The 21655-nt window shown below is 40.4% G+C and overlaps 1 protein-coding gene across 1 annotated transcript in view; it reads left to right on the top strand.

Moving 5' to 3' along the window:
- LOC108429281 (collagen alpha-1(XIX) chain) overlaps positions 1 to 21655 on the top strand; it is a 269795-nt gene that overhangs the window by 121195 nt on the left and 126945 nt on the right. The window contains exons 19-20 of the mRNA XM_037532973.1: positions 2982 to 3017; positions 12408 to 12443. Of these exons, the coding sequence (XP_037388870.1) occupies positions 2982 to 3017; positions 12408 to 12443 (72 nt within the window). The remainder of the gene's footprint in view (positions 1 to 2981; positions 3018 to 12407; positions 12444 to 21655) is intronic.

Genomic DNA, 21655 nt, shown 5'->3' with positions numbered 1-21655 from the left:
GAGACGCTTGAGCCATTTGAACATTTTTACTTCTTTGCCACAAACAGAAAACGGACACTTTTAAGATCACATTTGACTGACAGCCGATTTGAAGATGAGATTCTATCAGGTTGAGGTCAGGACTCTGTGCAGGCCAGTCAAGTTCTTCCACATCAAGGGGCCGTCCCCAAAATGTTCCCACAAAGTTGGGAGCATGAAATTGTCCAAAATCTCTTGGAGCTGAAGCTTTAAGGGGCCGAGCCCAACTCCTGAAAAACAACCCCACACCATGATCCCCCCTCCACCAAACTTGGCACAATGCAGTCAGACAGGTACCGTCTCCTGACGACCACCAAACCCAGACTTGTCCATCGGATTGCCAGACGGAGAAGCGTGACTGGTCATTCCAGAGAACACGTCTCCACTGCTCTAGAGTCCAGTGGCGGCGCTTTACACCACTGCATTCCACGCTTTGCACTGTGCTTGGTGATGAAAGGCACTACCAAAACAGTTTTAGTTGGTGGGTGGCACCTTATTTTAGCCACACTCCTGCATTTTAGCGGAGAACGTGAGGCTGCATCCTGACCCTCATGGCCACATGGTGAGAAGTTAAATCCAATTGTTTTGAAGTCAGTGTGTCCTCAAGTCTCAAAATAGTGTTTTAATGAAATATATGATGATTTTCTGTGTGAACAGCTGTGTTTGCTGGTCATGTTCTTACTGAGTTTTTGAGCTCAGAATGAGCTGAAATGGTCACTAAAACAGTCACTACTGACACTTTCGGGAAAGTTTGGTAGAGATATGGCTGCTTTGGAAGTGACAGAATGGAATGTTTAGTCGTTAGTTTTAATATAATAATCATAATCAAGCTTTAGAGTCACTCAGAGCGAAAGTCCCAACTTTGACTGCGAACCAGTTCAGAGGCATCATCCACACATCATTGCTGTACAAAAGAAGCGTCTTTGCTTTTTTTAATGATTTTAATTTTTCCACATTATTTGTAGAAAAATGGTTACATTGTGTGAAAATATCGTAATGAACGAATGAATAGAAATGGTCCGTAATTGCTTGGAACAAATAAAATAAAATCTATTTACATTCATTTATATTAAAACTGAAGAACATTTTTGCTGTTTCCTTTGAAGTTACTATATGTATATATATATATATATATATATATATATATGTATATATATATATATATATATATATATATATATATATATATATATATATATATATAGAATATATATTAATCTAGTTATGACGGTAACTATCAAAGCAGTGAAATCTACTCAAAGACTCTTTCTTATAGGTTCCTTTCTGCGATTCTCTTGTGTTGTTTTTTGCGCAGAATGCACTAAAACATTCTTTATCATATTAATGCACAGTGGCTTCAAAAAAGAGCAGTGAACATCAGACAGCGTCCTACTCAACTCAGGCACGTGTTAAGCTACTATGATGAGACACACCTTTACTGCATTGTTTCATCATTAAGGTTAATGTGTGCTTCCTACATTTGATAGCGCTGCTCGAGCCCTTTTGGATGCAATCGGCACGCACATTGTCTGATGATTAAAAGGAGCTCGTTCCCTGCCAGCTCTTTTCTTCCAGGACAAATACACACACACACAGGCTGAATCAGACTCCGCCGAATCAAAGTGTATGTAAATGAAGAGACAGAGGACGCTGAGAGGCCATGCTTTGTGCCTCTCTCCCACGCTTTCATTTAGCACCAAGCCAGCTCGGACCGCTGATCTATACAAACACACGCAGACTGACGGGAGAAGAAAGGCTCATCATATGAAGCCCGAATGCTCAACAAAGGCCAACTCGTCATTGAAATTGTACATTGTTCCTGTGTATTAACTCTGTTCTACTTCAGAAATTAATTTCGAAATTTAAAAGAGGCCTTCAAAGAAGGCCCCCATGCTATTCAAGCCAGGCAGTGAGTGAAGCAGTCAACAAGCTGGGGTCCGCCTATCGCAGCTTTTGCGAAGTGGCTACTTTATGTCCACCAAGGGCGGATCGTGGCTCATTGGCAGCAACGATGACCTCAATACAGTAATGCAAAAAAAAAAGGCAAAAAATAAGTATATTTTAAAAATCCGACATTTTTTAAAATATACTTTTCACTTCCCACTTCATACTGTTTATTTATGGAAACAAAAACTTTCCATAAAGTTTCCATAAAGATTCCTTATTTCAGTGACATCATGCATTTGCATATATATTCCTCTTTAGTCTACATCAGTTTAGCTCTGCCAATTCACCCTGAAGTTATGGGGAGTGCATTAAACTTTTGAATGAGGCACGATACAAGATAGCCAGTCAGAGATTTAAAAGCACAGTATCAAAAACAGCTTGTTTAATTGTAAGACATAAAGAGAGGCTGGAAAACGGTCATGTAGAAATGAGTTTTACCAAAGAAAAAATTTATTATGATTTATTTATCATATAGCCTGTGACAGTATTCCCTGGCCACACCACCACCCCCCTTTACAGGGACAGTAGCTTTTGTTTTTCATTTTATTATAAAAGTCAAGCAGTTTGCTGTTTATTCATAGTCGTACAGATATGAGGTCAATCACTCAACCGCCCCTCCACTCACAGGCACACGAGAGGTTTGTCATGGTCCGTGTCTTCCTGGGGCTCTAAGCAAAACTTGACTATTATTCCTATGCTGGTTCTCCAGGCTGTGCACAGGGGAACACTCTGCGTGTCACTGTTGACCGGGTTTGATTGATGTGGCTGGGGATGGTCACAGCTGGGTAGGAGGTGATAAAGCAGAGGTGTAAAGAAAGAACAGAACACCACACCAGGTTCGGCAATTAAGTTGTTTTCTTTGCTGTTAATTAAAAGCAAATTAGCTGCAGCGACAAGAGGAGCTGTCTGTCTCTAATTGCCGTTGTCCATGTGTGGCCAGCCATGCTAGCATGAGTCTGTTGTTCATACTTTCAGAGCTCACTCACTCTCTCTCTCTCTCATTTGCTCTCTTGCAGGGTCGCCGGGGACCACCTGGGATTCCTGGACCACCGGTAAGAGCAGAAACTACCCTGCGGTTGACACTTTTAAAACAGACCAGCAGCAGGAACTTTCCTCAGCCCACTTTTATCCACTTAAATGCTCTTTTTTGTTATTTAAAATGAAAAACTGAACTCCTCAGTCATCTGTACAGCCAAGCTTGGAAAATAAGATGTCTTAGCAAATGAAATGACCCTAAATCTATTCAGTATATGTAATATTTCTCATGTTAAGCTTGTTTTAAGCTTATTGTAGAACCATTTAGCTTATTTCTGGACATTTTTACTCGTTTTAAGTCAGTTATTATTTGAGTTATCTCACTATATTTAATTTTGCTTTAAATATGCAGTATTATCTGTCAGTATAGCGTGATTATTTTATCTTCTTTTTTTACCAAAATGTAAAACAAGTAAAACAGTCTAAAAGTAAGTTCAGTAATCTTCTAATATTCCTACCATCCCAGAATTTTAGATATTAGACGTATTGATTCAATTAAACATAATTGTACTTGATAATATGCCATTTTTGCAGTGAACAGCCTGTTGTGAATTCATTGTTTTTGTATTTTGATGAAAAAGATCACATTTACATATTTCTGCCTGTTCTGCCTGCTTCAGGCCCGGCATTCTCCCTGAACGTATAACTGAACTGAACTGCTTTTTGAATGAGGCACAAAATATTCCAGCCAATCATCAGACACAGCAACAAAAACACCTGGTTTAAGGGATAAAGAGAGGATGGGAAATGGTCACTTAATGATAGTGCTTAGTGTTTTGGCACCTAAAGTGCTGTTTCAGAGACCACTTTTAGGTTTTTTAATTAAATTTCCAGTCAAAACAGACATTAAATACAAGCTATTAATTTTTCAGCATCAGGAAAAAAGCAGAAAACACACATTTAACAGAAAATTACTGAACAGCAAAATCTAATATCAGCTATTTGAGTGTTTAGTGAGTCTCTCTTTCCCTTCATTCCAGCTTCCAATCTTTTCAGGAGACTCACTTTCAGCTCCTCAAAGAATCTGCAGACACGCCTCAAACGTTCAGTCTTAAAAGCCGGTTGATGATTTTCTGAAGTGATCAAACCCATTCAGTGGTGTTGAGGTCTAGACTCTGGGGTTGTCAGTCCATCGTGCAGCTTCTTTCTTTGATGCGTCCGTCTCCTTTTCTCAGTGAGCTTCTTCTTGAGCAGCTACACATCCTTTCAGACCCACAGCGCTGAGTGGTCTTCACGCAGTGGAAGGATGGACAGACACCTGTGGATGTTTTCAGATCTGGAGCAGCTTGATTTTTCTCCTCTCTCTCTCAAAGATGAAAGCTTTAAGTGCTGTTTATCTTATACGGGGCAGTTTTGGGGGTCTCCTAGGTCTTCTTCAGTTTTGGACTTTGACGTTCCCCTTCGCTGTGCAGGTGGATTATCTTATTTCCAACCTCCTCAGAAATAGCTTGTGAAGGGTGCCATTTAAACAACATTAATCAGTGGTCTCTGACTTTTGCACAGCGCAGTACAACTATAGAACCATTACAAATAGAAGAAAAATGAAAAACCTTTAGAGGAAAATTTGATAAACTTGGCAAATGGTTGTGAGTACCTTTGCCTATTTGTTGCAAAAGCTTTCATTCTCAATAATTTGCCCAGTTCAAACCACACAGATCCATTCTCAGCAATAGGGATCGTAATGACTAACTATACTCTGACAACATTGATCCAAACCGATCTTCCTGGAAAGAAACAAACCTGTTATTGACTTGCACAGTAATGGTGTACAGGACTCATTACAGCCACATAAAGGAATATACACAAGCACTCAGCCATCTATAACATCTCTTAGTCTCTTAGACCTGTGTAGAAGGCAATGTTCTCATACACAAAGATGTATGAGTTCTACGTGGTCTACACATCTACAAACACACACATACACACACATATATACATATATAGACATAGCACCAAAAAGGGTTCTATGTTGAACCATGTGTCCTACATAGAACCATTTTCATGCTTAATGAGTCATGTGCATGGTGAAATGGTTCTTCAAATTGACAGAATGTGTTGTATATGGTTCTGAAATGTAACTAGAACTGCTATTGTTACAAACTTGATAATAGAAGGTATTATAGAGAACCCTTTTTTAAAAGGTTTTATATGGAACCATATTAAACATATTCTCCATCAGTGCGTAGAACCATTTCACCATGCATTGACATGCGAGTCATGCAAAATGGTTCTATGTAGGATTCACTGTTTTAAATAGAACCATTGCCTTTTTTAAATAACCCTTCAAAAAACATATTTTTAAGTATTTACAGTGCGCTGAGATCTGGTATTTGCTGGTGTTTTCTTTAGTATTTTTTAGTAAAGGGGAATGGTTCTGTTTAGAACCGTGAGTTATATATACAGAACCATTTAATGCTTAAATGGTTCTTTGCAAAGTGAAACGGTTCTTCAGATTGATGGAGAATGTGTTGTCTATGGCTCTGTATGTCATCAAAAATGGTTCTGCTGTTGTTAGAAACTTGACATTGTAATAATAGAAGTCGTTACATAGAACCCAAAAAGGTTCTATATAGAGCCATATACAGCATGTTCTGCATCAATCCGATGAACCATTTGACCACACAGGCACTTTAAGTATACAAATGGTTCTTTATAAAGACCCTTTTTTCTAAATAGAACCATTCACTTTGCTAAGGAACCCTTCAAGAACCATATTTTCAATGGTGTACAGTATACTGGGATCTGGTATTTGCTAGTATTTTCTTCAGAAATTTAGAAAAGGGGGATGGTTCTATTTAAAACCATGAGTTCTATATAAATAAACATTTAATGCTTAAATGGTTCTTTTCATGGTGAAATAGTTCTTCAGATTGATGGAGAATATGTTGAATATGGTTCTTTAATGTGATGGCTCTGCTGTTACAAATTTGATGTCAAAATAATAACGTGCAATACAGAACCCTTTTCAAAAAGGTTCTATATAGAACTAAGTCCAACACATTCTCCATCAGTCCAAAGAAACATTCCACCATGTAAAGCACACTTTAAGCATGCAAGTCGTTCTATTTTGGACCTGTTGTTCCAAATAGAACCATTCACTGCTGAGGAACCCTTCAAGAACCATCTTTTTAAGAGTGTGCAGTGCACTGAGATCTGGTATTTGCTGCTTTGCAGATAACTGGTAGGAGATCAGAGAGCCTCTGTGCATAGAGCACAATAGCTGATTGGGGAGCTTGTTGTTGCCTATCGACCAGCAAGAAATATCCATCATGCACACTATGCCACAAAGTTAAATTACAATTCGAAGCAGCCCAGGGGTGAACGCTGAGAGCATTCTCATGCCTCTGTGTTATTGATGATGCTGATGGGGCTGTCCATGAGGCCCTAGTTGACTATCTGAAATATAGTCTTCTCATCAGGCCACCGCAATCAATACAAAGAAGTGCAGTGCGAATTAGAAATGGCAAACACTGCACACGCGTGCTCTCGCGCCGCAAGACCGCAATCACATACCGTTCTACTGTTTTTGCAGCATCCCACCATTGTTTCCTCTTCCGTGGTCACGTCCGGGTGTATTTCTGCGTACTAAAAAATGCTATCGTGTTTTCCTTTGTTCTCGGAAGTGGTTTCATTTCATAACGGCTCTTCATTCTGTTTAAACTTTGCACGATGAGAACTTTTATTTATGATTCATCAGACCTGAAAATCGCTTGCAGAAATAGCTGCTGTATGTAAATGACCTCTATTCCGATCTGATGCTTTGTATTGTGCCTCTTTCAAGAAGACCAATTTAAGATCTGAAACAGTCCTCATAACTTCAGATGCATGGTTCTTGGACTGAAACTAGTAAACCTGATTAAACATTCAGCAAAGTTTGAATAAAACAAATAAAATCAAGATAGAAATTTGATAAAACATTGTCTGCTATGCTGCTGAAGTATGACCAAACACAACAGCTCAACTGGGGAGATATAAACAGGCTCTGAGTTATGCAGTTGGTCTTGTAGGTGGATGTCTGTAGTCAGCGTGATGCCCATGTTAAGAGCTCCTGGTCTAGCCTAAATTCCTCATTGACTGAAGTGAATGGAATTTTCAAAATTGGATTTCATGAAGGGGATTTTTGAAAACCGCTGATGTTGTTAAGCTAAAGTGCTCCAAAGCCAATACATCTGAATTATGTTGCTACATGCAAGTCAACACTAATGCACACTAAACTGACATCTCCAATCAATCAATTAAGCTTTATTTAAACTCAGAAAACATTGAGGGAGACCCTCATTTACAATATGGCCAAGTAATACAAGGATCAGGGATTGAGGTTGTACAGTAAAAAAAAAGTAAATCAAATGCTGTAATTAAATAATAAAAATAATAAAAGTGCAATTTAATAACAAAGTACCAATAAACTGTTAAATCAATAAACAATTAAAATTACAGTATAGTAACATATCAAGTAAGAGCAGATAAAGATAAAATAAATAAAAACATAAATTAATGAAATAAAATAAATAGATGTAAGACAAGAAATTGACAATAATAGTAAAAAGGAACATTAATAAAAGAAATAAAAAGAATGATAAAAATAAAGAAATCAAAGTATAAAAGTAAAAAAGTAGAAGTAAAGCAATACCTAAGACACAGGTAAATCATACCAAAAGTCATTAAAAGTTCAGTAAAATCCAATAAAGCAGTGTCAGGCTGTGTGGAGCTGGTTAGAGACTAAAAGTTTAAAATGTTTATGTGATACCAGAGAGTGAAGTTTTAGAGTTTCCTGTAATGAAGTCCAGCTTGCTGGTGCTGTAGCTAAAAGCAGATTTTGCCAGCTCTATTCAAGCAAGCAAGCAATCTCAAGGCACACTCACCAAATACAGATACCCCATACAAACAAGCACACTTTATATTAGCGGTTTGGAGGCTTTGGCAGGTTAAGACCACAGTCTGAGCAGCTGGTGTTAGTATATGAGAGCATTAAAATGAAAGACTAATGTTTATGTAACATTATTTCAGTGTGATAATTTCAGGGGCGATTGTTTGTAGCATTTCCAAAGGCATGCAGTCAAGCCAATTGGACACCTTAAATTGCCCCCAAGTGTGAATAGAAAATGTGTGTATGAAAAATATTTGCCCAATTTAAATATGATGCCAACAACACGTTCCAAAAAAGTTGTGACAGGTGCAACAAAAGGCCAGTAAAGTTGCGTAATGCCAAAACATGTGGTGCTTGATTGACAACAGGTCAATAACGTGATTGGGTATAAAAGAACATCTCAGAGAGGCGGAGTCTTTCAGAAGTAAAGATTAGGAGGGGTTCACCACTCTGTGAAAGACTGCATGATCAAATGCAACAATTCAAGAATAAAGTTGCTCAACATAAAACAGCAAAGGACGTCTGCTTTTCATCATCTATGGTACATAATATCATTAAAAGAGAATCTGGAGAAATCTCTGTATGTAAGCAACAAGGCCAAAAACCAGGATTAGCTGGCTGTGATATTTGGGCAGCACTGCATTAAAAAGACATGATTCTGTAGTGGAAATCACTGCATGCGCTCAGAAACACTTCTGAAAACCACTGTCTGTGAACACAGTTCATCACTGCATCCACAAATGCGAGTTAAAACTACAACGCAAAGAAGAAACCAAATATAAACAGGATCCAGAAACGCTGCCACCTTCTCTGGGCCTGAGCACTTTTGAAATTGACTGAGGTGAAGTGGAAAAGTGTCCTGTGGTCCGACGAATCAAAATTTGGAATTGCTTTTGGACATAATGGACATTACGCTGTGTCCTCCTTGCTGTGGTGTACAGCACGCCACCACTGGACTCTGGAGAAGTGGAAACGTGTTCTCTGGAGTGTAGAGTGAATCACTAGCTGATGGTCTGATGGATGAATCTCATTCGGTGGATGCCAGGTGAACCTTACCTACCGGAATGCAGTGTGCCAAAAATAAAGTTTGGTGGATGAAGGATGATGAGCTGGGGCTGTTTTTCAGGGTTTGGGCCCCTCGGTTCCAGTGAAGGGTGATGTTAATGCTATAAAGACATTTTACAGTTATCCAGCTTTGTGTCAGCAGTTTGGAGGAACAACCTTTCCTGTTCCAGCATGACTGAGCCCCTGTGCACAAAGCAGCTCCATAAAGACATGGACTGACCAGTTTGGCGTTTAGGAACTCCAGTGGCCTCACAGAGCCCTGACCTCAACTCCGCTGAACACCTTTGAGATGAACTGGAACGGAGATTGTGAGCCAGATCCTCTCACCCAACATCATTGTCTTACCTCACAAATGCTCTTTTGACTGAACAGATACAAGTTCCCACAAACACACTCCAAAATCTTATAGAAAGTTTCCAAGAAGGGTGGAAGCTGTTATAGCCGCAAAAGGGCAAATCAGTGTCTGTGGCTTTGGAATGGGACATCCAACAAGCTTATATGGCTCATATAGGTGTGATGATGAGGTGTCCGCATACGTTTGACCATATAGTGTACTTTGTAAATTAATTAGTGTGTTTGAGTAGGGAAAACACAAAACTGTGCTGGACAGAGTTGTGCACCCCTGATATAGGCGCTTTAAATAAGCCAATAAGCAAATGTTTTGGTCAGTTTGACTGAACTGGCATAAGAATTCATCCTATCACTCTCATTGTTCACATTGTATTGATGGGCCTATGTACATTTCAGTGTACGAGAATGCTGTCAGAGTTTCCTTTGTGCTCGGAAATGTTCGGTTTCGTAATGGCTCGTCATCCTGTTTGAAGTTTGCACAACGAGAAGTTTTTTTCTGATTCATCAAACCTCAAAAATTGTCTGTCCAAATAGCTCGGCCGCTGATTCGCTCCGGAGGCTCCATTATCTGCAACACACTCCGAAAGCAACTCAATCTGTACCCCCCCCCACACACACGGACCATCGGAGCATGTTCTCCTCCCACCTCCCTTATTCATAAAGTTATGCCCAACTGAAAGTGGTAGGAGGAAGATGAGTGTGGATGGGTGACATTTTTAAATGGCAGTGTCCCAATGATACCCGTGGCATGTGCCAACCTTGCTTGCGTCCCTGCAAGTTGGCATTTATAAGTCACCTTTCATTGCTTGGGGTGTTGGAGAGTCACAGGGGGCTTAGGCAAGCCCTTCACCGTCCCTCCAGATTCCCCTGCTGTACCCCATGGAGCTTTGCAGACAGCTCACACAAAAGATGCCCTTATCAATCCAGAGACTTACTTTAAACCAAAGCGTCAAATTCTCAAGGGTAATAAAAACAGACTCCCTGTGGAGGTTTTACCACAGAGGTGGAAAAGAGGGGATTAGAAGTACTCCAGTTGCAGTACATCTTTCCCTGTAATGGTAGTTATGTGCAAAAGATTCAGCACCCCTGGTCAAATGACACGTTTTGTTGATTATCTGGTGTGAATATGTTCATATACACATACAGAGACACTTCTATACATTAGAATGCACATTAGTGTTTGTGTTAAAAAAAAAACAATAAATGTGGCCTGTGAAAAAGCTAAGACACTATTTATATTTTGTTTTATTATTTCTAAACATATTTGTTTGCTCCCTGTAGAGTCATCAAGTTATTTGACCGGGTTGTTCAAACTTTTGCATAGGACTATATTTTAATCATAGCAACTTTACTTGTTCTTAAATTTGTGTCTTATGTGTTTTTCCCAGCTGTTCATTTAATAAAACGTAAAACTCACGACTCATTTTTTTTCAACATCAGCTGCAAGAACTGTTCATCAGGAGTTTCATGAAATGGGTTTCTATGGCCGAGCAGTTGAACATAAACCTAAAATTAAATCCATGAAATCCATTGGAGTAATGAATCTCTAGAGTGATGAATCAGCTCCTCTATTGACCCCCTGTGCACAAAGCAGCTCCATAAAGGCATGACTGAGTCACCAGTTTGGTGTAAAGGAACTCCAGTTGCCTCAGAGAGTCCTGACCTCAACCCCACTGAACACCTTTGGGATAAACTGTAATACTGATTGTGAGCCAGACCTTCTCATCTGTGTCTGACCTCACAAATGCTCTTTTGACTGAATGGGCTCAAATTCCCACAGACACACTTCGAAATCTTGTGGAAAGCTTCCCAGATCATTTTTCCGTGTACCTGGTGGGAAAGGGCTTTTGAGGTTTTGCTTCTGCTAAAATATCATAATTGAAAAATCTAACTTTGTAAACTTGTGCTTGGACAATTTCCTCTGGAAGTAACATTTTCAATGCAGATAAAAAGTTTTGATCCCCCTCCAATAAGCTTAGGGGGGAGTACGTGCTCCACTCGCTCCACTGCTCAGGTGTCTTTGAACTATTTTATATTTTAGATTCTTCAAGAATCCCCCTTTTACCTTTATGAATCTTTGCACACTCTTGGCACACCTAGACACCAGGGATGTCTTCAAGAACAAGCTGGAAGCTCCATGTTTGCAGAGCTCTGATTGGCTGCTGAGAACTACTTGTTGTGTAACAAAAAAAATGAGGCATTTACATATGAAGATGTTAGTTTTAATAGTTTATTTAGTGTGCTGTGGCATGCACCCAATGATGACAACCATGAGAGCCGGCAGGAAGGCGGGGCCCAAACATCCAACAGCCACAAACCTCAACAAGGACGGCAGGGAGAGACCCTCACATTTGACCCGGGTGGCCTCGCTGCCTAACGGGGTGGGGCCTGAGCAGCGTGCTTGGGACTCACTCCTTGCCCTGGTGCCTCTCGTGGCCGGCACCATCGTCCTCCTCCTCCTCCCGCCTTCACTGTTGTAACTCGCGTCCCTCGGGGGAGCTACACTCGTGGCTCTCTCCCTGCCGTTCCTCACCGAGGTTTGTGGCCACTGGGGGTTCAGGCCCCACCATCCTGCCAGCTCTAGCGGCCATCATCGTTGGGGCCTAGGGGGCGCATGCTGCATGTGCCCAAAGCTTTGGCTGGTACTGTTAATTAGACTATGAGTCATCTAATCTAGAGTGTGCATTACATAATTTTGTTTTGAGGGACTTTAGTGGTTCCTGCAAATCAAATTTGGAGAAGCACATTTTTTTAAAAACATTCCCATTTATAGCGCAAGTGAAAATTGTTTGACTCATGCAAGCAGTGCAAACATAATGAGATCAAAGCCTAACCTGTAATTCAGTTTTGTTCTAAAGAATCTTGTTGCCATGGATGTTAAAAAAACTCCTCCAGAGTTCATGTGAATCAAATGTACCTTTAACAGTCTCGTAAATTTAGCAATGCTTTTGTTCGTCTAGTGTAATTTAATCCTATTTCAAGCAGTTTCCACACATAATCCATGATACCTGTCTTGGTTACTGCATCTACAAAGCAACAGGGAATGTTTAAAATGCATCTCATTTAAAAAGCAGTATATCACAGACAGACATCTAACTGTTCTTTGTCTTTCCTCTGCATGCAGGGACCTGCTGGATCATCTGAAGGTGGACACATTAAGGTAGGCGTTATGTATTTCAACTGCTTTTACTGCTGGTGAGCATATTTCTTGACTTTATATATCGTCACTGTTGGACAAAAGCCTTGTATCTCCAAAATCGGATGTTTATCAGGAGAAGGAAAAGGTCTTAATGGAAGTTAATATACAAATATTTTGTTACATATAGTTTTGGAGCATTTCTATCAGTCTGTTTGTGTAATGTGGGGGCGCGAGGAGGCGGATGCATACGCTGAGATAAGCGACTTTTATTAAGGGCAAATCCAGGGTCATAATCCAAACAGTCCAGGGTCATTGAGCCAACACGGATTGATCGGGGGCAGACATGACAAACAAACAAGAATCAAACAACCCGAGAATACATACAGCCAACAAACAAACATCAAACAAAGACCAACGAAAACTAGGGGCAAACACAGGGCTTAAATAATCACAGGGATGACGAGGGACAGGTGGGAAACAGGTGAAACAAATAAGGGGCGGAGTCACTAAACAAGGGGGCTGGACTAAAAAAAACAAGACAAATAAAACAGGTGGACTATCAAAAGGTAAACAAAAAGCACACGGGGGAGTAGGAGGAGCCAAGCGTGACAGTTCGTCATGAACCCATACTAAACGGTAAAACTGGTGCTTTCAAGTGATGTCAAAGAAAATATCTACCTATATTAAAAAAATGTAAAAAATAAGATATGAGGGTTTGTTCCGACAGCAGTGAGATATGTTATGTGTACTGAATTGATACTTTTTTGATCCCACAACTGGGGAAATTCCACCTCCACATTTAACCCATCCGTGAAGTGAAACACCACATACACACTAGTGGATACACACACACTAGGGGGCAGTGAGCACACTTGCCCGGAGCGGTGGGCAGCCCTATCCACAGCGCCCGGGGAGCAGTTGGGGGTTAGGTGTCTTGCTCAAGGACACCTCAGTCATGGACTGTCGGCCCTGGGGATCGAACCGGCGACCTTCCGGTCACAGGGCCAGATCCCTAAGTTTCTGAAAGCCAATAGAATTTAATCTGATCAGGAATTAAAGAGACACCATGACTTGTGTTAAACACTTCCAGTTCTCAGCTGTCACATTTCTTAACCCTTTACAACAGCAGGCTTATTACACTTTAAGGCTCATTATCCACTCACTGTGGTGACTACATTGCTAATATAATAATAATGTTATTCTTCAGCTACAGAGGTGTGGAATAGAGCACTGATGGGTCCCGGCCATAAAAACAGCAGAGACTCACAAATTACATTGTGTAAATTTCAGAACACTGGATGAGGGCTGTCCCAGAATTCCCAACAAAGCAAATATAAAGGTTGGCAACTCAGGGAAACGGTGTAGGTTTTGCACGTAATTGTGACACTCGACACAACACAAGTGCCTGAGCGCGGCTGGGAGAGTAGAGATAGCGCTGCTGTATCGCTGCCATCATGTATTGTATAACTAGGCTAACTACTCTAACTGAAACAGTGGAAATACATTTCTCTGATAAATATGCGCTTAGCATCCCCAACTTCCCACCACCGACCTGCCAGAACAGTCACACTCAAACACAAATAACTAGTCTCATGAACTCTATTGCAGGTAGTGGAAGCTAAAGCTTCAACAGTGGTCTCAGCCCAAAAGGACAAAGAAAAAATACCTTCATAAAAAAAAAACCTAACCTGACTCCCTCAACAAAAACAAAGACAAACCCCAAAGAAAACCAGGCTGTGCCACCTACAGCTTCCAATCTAATAACATAACATGTCGACCTCATGCTGAAGCTAAACCATTATGACATGTTAAAACCTACTAGTTCAGCCTGTATTGCTACTGTAAAGGTGAGTTCTTACTGGCAGTTAGCAGTTTTCCTCAGGTCTGTATCATTTTCCTCATGTCTGGGTTGTCTGCTGCAATATAAAACCATGATAATGATAAATCCACACAGCAGCAACCCTTGAGTTATTAGCCATATTAGTTAATAGTTAATTAGATATTAGTCGTTATATACCGGCAGCCAAATGCATGAATCTCATATGCTGATGTTTATCAGCTGTTTTTGATATCTTTATTTTCACTTAAAGCCTTTTCACTTAAAGAAGCAAAACCACCACAAATGATCAGCGAGACAATGCAGGATGCCTCACAGTTCATTAAGCGAAGGTCGTCTTCAGGAACAGAGGAGCTTCAAAGTGTTAATCAGCACCGTTCTGTCAAAATTGATTTGCTCAAAGGTTGCTTTTTTGAGACAGTGAGACCAAAAATGAAGCCGAAATGCAAACAGTTTACAGTGTTTATCAGCATTTTGTAGATCCTCTTGAAGACAACCTCACACAGCTTTGGTTTAATTTGTAATGATTTAATGAAACTGCTTCCTAAACGTTCGTCGCTCCTGTCGACAAACATTCGTCTTGGCTCCACAAGATCTCGACAGGTTTTCAGCTGTGGCTGAATTTCATTTTATGGACTGTGTGGCATCTTGTATGCAAATCATGGAAAATGTCCTCGAAAATGATTTCTTAAAAGGAGTGGGAACTCTCCATAAGGTCATATGCAAATGTTGTGCGCCTCAGTCAAATGACGTTTTGCTGATTTTCTGAGTGTAAATAAATGCACACAAGTTCACACAAATGTTATGGCACATTTTATATTGGATGCTTGCCCAATATGTGAAATAGATAGAAATAGTGCAGCAACGCCCTGCAGTAAAATGCCAAGTTAATTTGTTCTCTGTAGACGACCCATTTTCACTCAGAACAGTTGTTTAATCGTGTTCAGACTTATAGGCTTTGTTCACACAGCAGGTCAAAGTGGCCCATATATGATCTTTTTCTTCATATGTGGCACAGGTGTGTGTCAGTGTGAACAGATAAACACACTGAATCTGATATTTTCAGTTCCGATTTGAGACGCTTTCACATGTGGTACTGAAATCCGGTACGTATCCGATCTGCAGCAGTGCGACTTGGTCTGAACAGCCAGATCAGAACTCGTGCGACTTTTACGTCAATCCAACTCGACATTCATCATAATTTCGTGTTTCTAATACTCAGACATTTAGGCTGATGTTACTGTACCAACAAATTAGAGGAGGCTCATCAATACCCTCTGTCTGAAAACAAGGTTTAAAGAATCCAAGGATGTGAACCAAAGAAGTGGCCGCGCCCTTTTTACGGCTCCAACACATTCTGGGCGATGAGCCCAGCTGTCAGTCAGTGAAGCTTCATTATGGCTCCGGTGATGCTGGCGAAGTTGAAGCTGATCCTCCGGGAGCGACTGGCGTTCATTGGCAGTCAGGATTGTTTAACGCATGAGGAGCTGATCCGTTCAGACTGATGTCACATACAGATGACATTTAAAAGATATTGTGAACAGCCAAACCTAAAAAAATCTGTCATTAAAGTCATTAAATTTCACAGTAAAATTGAGCTGCAACGAATAAAATGTCAACTAGGTTTTGTTGGGTTGAGGCAAAAACATGTAAATAATAGAAGGCAGTAAATTTGTATATAGACATCATGAGGATTATGAAAATAAAGTCCTTCTAACTTGCTGTTATAACATGTTTAGAGGGTGCCGTAATTTTGTAATTTTGGTTTATTTGTAATTTTTGCTGTGTTCAGCTTTAACTCTGTATGACTGTAGATGTTTGATGCAACATGCACACTTAAAAAAAGTTTTTTCAAGAGTTCTTTAGTACTTTCATCAGTAAAGCGGTTCTATATAGAGCCATAAACACTCAAAGAACACTTTGCATGATTAAAGGGTTCTTTGCCTGTGGCGACAGAGTACCAGACACTTGCAGATAGGAAGATAAGAGGGTTTAATACACATCAAGTCAGATAAATCCAAAAGGGCGAAACACAAATCGAAGTCGGAGTCAAGGCAAAAATATCCAAACACAGATCAGATCGGAGAAGTGAAAGTACAGAAGGGTCAGGCAGTAATCTACATCGGAAAGTGTGTAACAATGGGTCGATACACGGGAAGTCAAACAGAACCAAAGTTGAACGCTGAGTGATTGCATGGAAACAGTAGCTCACCACGTTCAAATGTTAAGCCTGTGCTTATATACACACTAGCGCTTCATCAGTGTGACTAGGCACAGGTGCAAACAATGTTAGGACCGCCGTAGCATTCGGGGTGTTGGAGTCCGCTAAGATGGAGTCAGAGTTCCCGTGCTCTGTCATGTGATCTCCCAGAGCACTCTGGGAAATTGAGTCCAGTCCTCTGTCAGAGACGGTTGACGGCGTGACAGCCTGGTGAAAGGGTATTTCGGGTTGATGGAGTTTGTGCTGTAAATCGGTCTGTATGGCACCAGAATGGTTCTGCTGTTGTTACAAACTTGACCTCATAATAATAGAAGGTGTTATATTAGAACCCTTTTCCAAAATATTCTATATAGAACCATAAACAATACATTCTCCATTATTCTGGAAAACCAAGCATGCAAATGGTTCTATATGGAACTTGATATTCTAAATAGAACCATTCCACTGGTGGGCAATCAGAGAGCCTCTGTCCATAGAGCAAAATAGCTGACTGGGGAAGATGCTTGTTGTTGTCGACTAGCAAGAAATATCCATCGTGCACACTATGCCACACTGTTGAAGAGCCCTTTTTGGTGCTATATAGAACAATTTTCAAAAAAGCTCTGTGTAGAACCATACAGAACCATGCAACAAACCAATAAATCATGCAGTGACTTCTATGAATGTCCATAGTTCTATATAGAAACATTTTCTTAATTACAGAGCCCACTTTATTCTTGTATTTTAATGAGCAAACAGTGAACAAGGAAAAACAATCAAATCGTTACTCGCAGTTATTAATATGACAGTTAATTGTCGGCTGAAAGTTGGTGAATGTGTTGGTGTGATTCACAAACACACCTTGCTTTGCTGCCAGCGATCTAGACAGAAACACACAAGAGAGTCAGTGTATCCATCCTGCTCCCCATCCGGCTTTCTGAGGACAGAAAAGGACAAACTCCTTCGTCCTGCCGATCGGCTTTTCTCAGTCAAACGCTCCCCGCCTGCTCTGCATGTTAAAGACTTCTCACACACACACACACTGAATCACTCCTCACTCTGGGCTGACAGATGGTAATTATGTACAGTGCTTTCGCAAAAGGTCTGTAATAATTTTTACAAAGCCCTGGGGTGTTGTAGCTCACCAGGGGCATATGAGGTGCACAAATATAGACTTATATTAATATATATGTATACATTAATGGAACAAAATAACAGGTTGTAGTTATCTAAATAGGCAGCCTCTCTCTTTTACTCGCTGCTCAGGTGCTGCCATGACATGCCAAGGTGGGTCGCAAAGTCACATGCAATATCAGCTTATTGTTTGTCTAGCCTTCCCAAAGCCGCGATACAGTTGTGCAGTGCAAAGTCAGAGACCACCCTTCATTTGTTTAATTTCCATTCCAAACAGCCACGAGGTTCCAGTTTAACTGTTTAAGTTATGAAAAGCTACAGAGAAAATGTGCCTCCTAACAACCGCCCCGAAGACTTTGTAGGCCCCAAAACTGCCCCATCAAATAAACAGCACTTTCATTTTGGAAAGAGAGGAGAAGATCAAGCTGCTTCAGATCTGAAAACATCCACAGGTGTTTCTGTCCATCCTTCCACTGTGACAAGACGACTCAGCGCTGTGGGTCTGTAGCTGATCAAGAAGAACCTCACTGAGAAAAGGAGACGGACACACCAAACAAAGAAGCTGAACGATGGACTGACCACCCCAGAGTCCAGACCTCAGCACCACTGAATGGGTTTGATCACTTCAGAAAATGATCAACCAGCTTCTAAGGCTAAAGTCTGGAGGCGTGTCTGCAGATTCTTTTAGGAGCTGAAAGTGAGTCTCCTGAAAAGAGTATAAGCTGGAATAAAGGTGTAGAGTGACTCACTTAAGACTAAAAGAAATATACAGTATATGATGCTGAAAAATGAGTTTGTTGTACTTATTGGACGAGTGGAGTCTCTGACTTTTACACATACTGTATATTGGCAAAGCACTTCTCTGTGCAAGAATAGCCCTCTAACCCTTGTTAGGGCAGTGACTGAACAGTGTAGATGAACAAGATAATGTATTTTATAGATTTCCAATTGGAAATTCTGGGAAGAGCTACAACAGAGCCTGAAATTTTGGTTTGAAACCAAATATAACCCGAGAACATTCTGCCAACCTGAGCTGAACTGTCCACAACTCCATATTTCTAATGATGCCTGTAAGTTACCTTAGCAACAATGTTTAGTTACCTAGCAACAGTGACAGATGCCTTCAGTTCACTGATAAACACCATTAAAAATAATTTTAAAAAAAACGAATTATCAGCCATCCAAAGTTTCTTGATTTCATTTATCAGTTAATGACTTCAAAGAACATTCCAGACTTTTTGATTTGGATATTTTAGATAACACAGACGACTCCAGCATGGCAGTTTATAAATGAAAATTTAAAGTAAAGACAAAAGTAGGGAAGAAGATGCAGTGGGTAGGGATAACTCAAGCAGAGGAAAAACGCTGGCCAAAATCTTTTCCACCAAATTGTCAGCATGTCTGCTTAATTACATAGTTGTAGCATAAACAAAGTAATTAAAAAAAAAGTCATTGAGAATGATTTTGTATGAAATGGATCGTTGTAGAGATTTCCTTACAGTGGTGGTGATAGGAACCAGGGGTCGCCATGACTACAACACAAATATAGACACTTTATTTACCATCCAGAACCACCAGAGAACCTACTCATGTCTAAGTAGTTGATAAGGAATGTTGATGATAGAAGTAGTGGAAAATCTAAAAAAGCAAGTTTTCTCTGGGGACTATTTTGCTTTACAACAATGGGTGCATCTGTTCAGCCGGTAACGATTTTCAAAATACATTTTAGGCCAAAGCCTTGTCTTAAAACGGTCATAAAACAGTGTTTCAGGCATCAGGCAGCAATACCATTCTGTAATGTAGCTTTTAGAGGCATTACACTTCAGATGTCTGGTTCCTGTTTCCACGATTGTGAACGATTGTGAATTGGTTTCTTCAGGACAGGAGTCATAACCCAAATGTCCAGAAGAGCCATTTTGTCCTTTTAAGAAAACCAAACCACTTTAGGAGCCACAACATTTTATATCCATTTTACCATCTTGGCTGTAAACATGTATCAGTGTGTGCTGATGTGCTAGTATAGGATAAAATACCATATAAAAAAATAAAAACAGACTTACTTTGCTCTGGCTTTAGGCTTTAATTCAGCTGTAGCTGCTTTTCTCACATGTCCAGCAGAAAAAATGTCTCTCAACATTCAACTTTTTACGAGGCTGAAGTCGCTTCTCATTCACCAGCTTCTTGTTTGAATTTTCCTGTTCCGCCTTAAATGGTGTCTGAGGTTTCAGAATGTAACTGCAACTTCATCTTAAATGCCTCTTTTTGCCTTTTCGTTAGCTACTAACTGGGCAAGATTGCTGTGACCAGCAGTAAGCGCTGATCTTCAGGGTTAAAGGGTGAATCAGCAGTTCTACATTAACTCCAGCGTTTAAGACCATTTACTGTTAAACTGTGTTGAAGGATCAGCAGAGCTTTATTTTACTGTAGAGGAGGATTATTTTATTATTACCTACTGATCTGATTCTGCTGTGGAGCCACGACAGGGCAGGAAACGAGCCGCATTCAGCTCTGGAGCCACATGTTGCCGACCCCTGATGACATCAAACCACTCTGGCTGATTTTATTTTTCAAAGATGTTGAAGTGAAATTCCCCTTTAGGAGTTAGAGGAAGAGTGTGAAATCCTGACCTGAGTCCACAAATACTTGAGAGATGAAGTCCAGCGGTTGGATCTGGACAAATATTTCAAGCTGTTCTGAACAGTCTAACCGCAGTGTCGGTCAGTGTTAAATACAGTTTTGAGTACCTTGGGTTAAAAAGTGAATGGATACCACATATCGTATTCCTGCTAATGCTAACGAGTTCTATATATAATGAATTCCGTATGTCTACATGGCCCAGGCAGCTAAGTAGAGTTGTAATACTGTAAAATGACAGGAAGAGTCAGAGCTGATTTGAACTTTTAATCAGTGGGGTCTCAAAATGGAGCTTTGTGTTTGAGCAGTCCAGTTGTAAAGACCTAATTAAGTACCAACTCGTGTCCCCTAATCCCTCCTAAATGACAGTAATTGTGCTCTAAATACACTGTCTAAAGGGAAGAACAACTCGAGCCGTAATCGACCTCAGCAGTGACAAATGCACCTGGCATTTGAATAGCAGCGTCCAAGTTTTATTGCGATGGAGGAACAAAGGATGTAGATCTTGGCATAATTAAAAGTAGAGGGAGCTTAATGACTTAATAACAGGATGTAAAACTACATCAAACCCTCCTGGCATTTGCTTAGTCTGTTTATTTATGTCCCTCTTTTATCAAGGGCTGGGAGATAGCAGCTCTGACAGATGCTGGGCCTTCCGGAATATTGGAAGTTGCTGCTTTGCATTAACGTTGTTTAATGGAGTCCATGATCGAGTACTAGGCATGATCACATCATGCATCAAGCCCGGAGTCTGTTAGAGGAATACTTCATCTGACTAATGCTAAAGCTGCTAGTGGCAAATAAAAGCTACTGGAGACCTGATAGCATGATTGCGTTCGCACAGTGCCAACCAGTCGCCGCTGGCTTTTAGTTGTTAGCATTTTTAAAGACTCATATTGGATTTTGCAGATCATAGATGCTGAATTAATTGAGCTAGACAGTAAAAACCATGTCCTGAGCTTATCCATTCACAAAGCAGGTCGGAACCAAATTTAACAGTGGGTCACAGATTCTACATTCAAAATCATACCTTCCTACCAATCTTCAGTAATTAATCACATCTCTTTGAGATGTAATGATAACTCTAAGCTTCAGAGTGTTGAGCAGTACGCCCTAGTCTGGTATTGTATTTAAAGCAACGTTTGGCTTCAGAATTTCATTCAGCAGCACAGAAGATCTAATGATATTTTATATTATTCCTTCCAACCAAACTCTTAATTATGCGTCATGCGTCTCTTTCACTGCCCTGTTGCGGCTCCACAGCAGAACCAGATTAGTAGGTAATATCCATCCATTTTCTAAGCCGCTTCTCCGTCAGGGTCGCGGGGTAGTAGGTAATAATTCACAGTAAAATAAATAACAGTAAATGGTCTTAAACTCTGGAGTTAATGTAGAACTGCTGATTCACCCTATAACCCTGAAGATCAG

Source organism: Pygocentrus nattereri, chromosome 22, assembly GCF_015220715.1.
Source record: "Pygocentrus nattereri isolate fPygNat1 chromosome 22, fPygNat1.pri, whole genome shotgun sequence".
NCBI classification, from domain to species: domain Eukaryota; kingdom Metazoa; phylum Chordata; class Actinopteri; order Characiformes; family Serrasalmidae; genus Pygocentrus; species Pygocentrus nattereri.
Note: the sequence above shows the minus strand (reverse complement) of the source record. Positions and strands in the feature narration are given on the sequence as shown.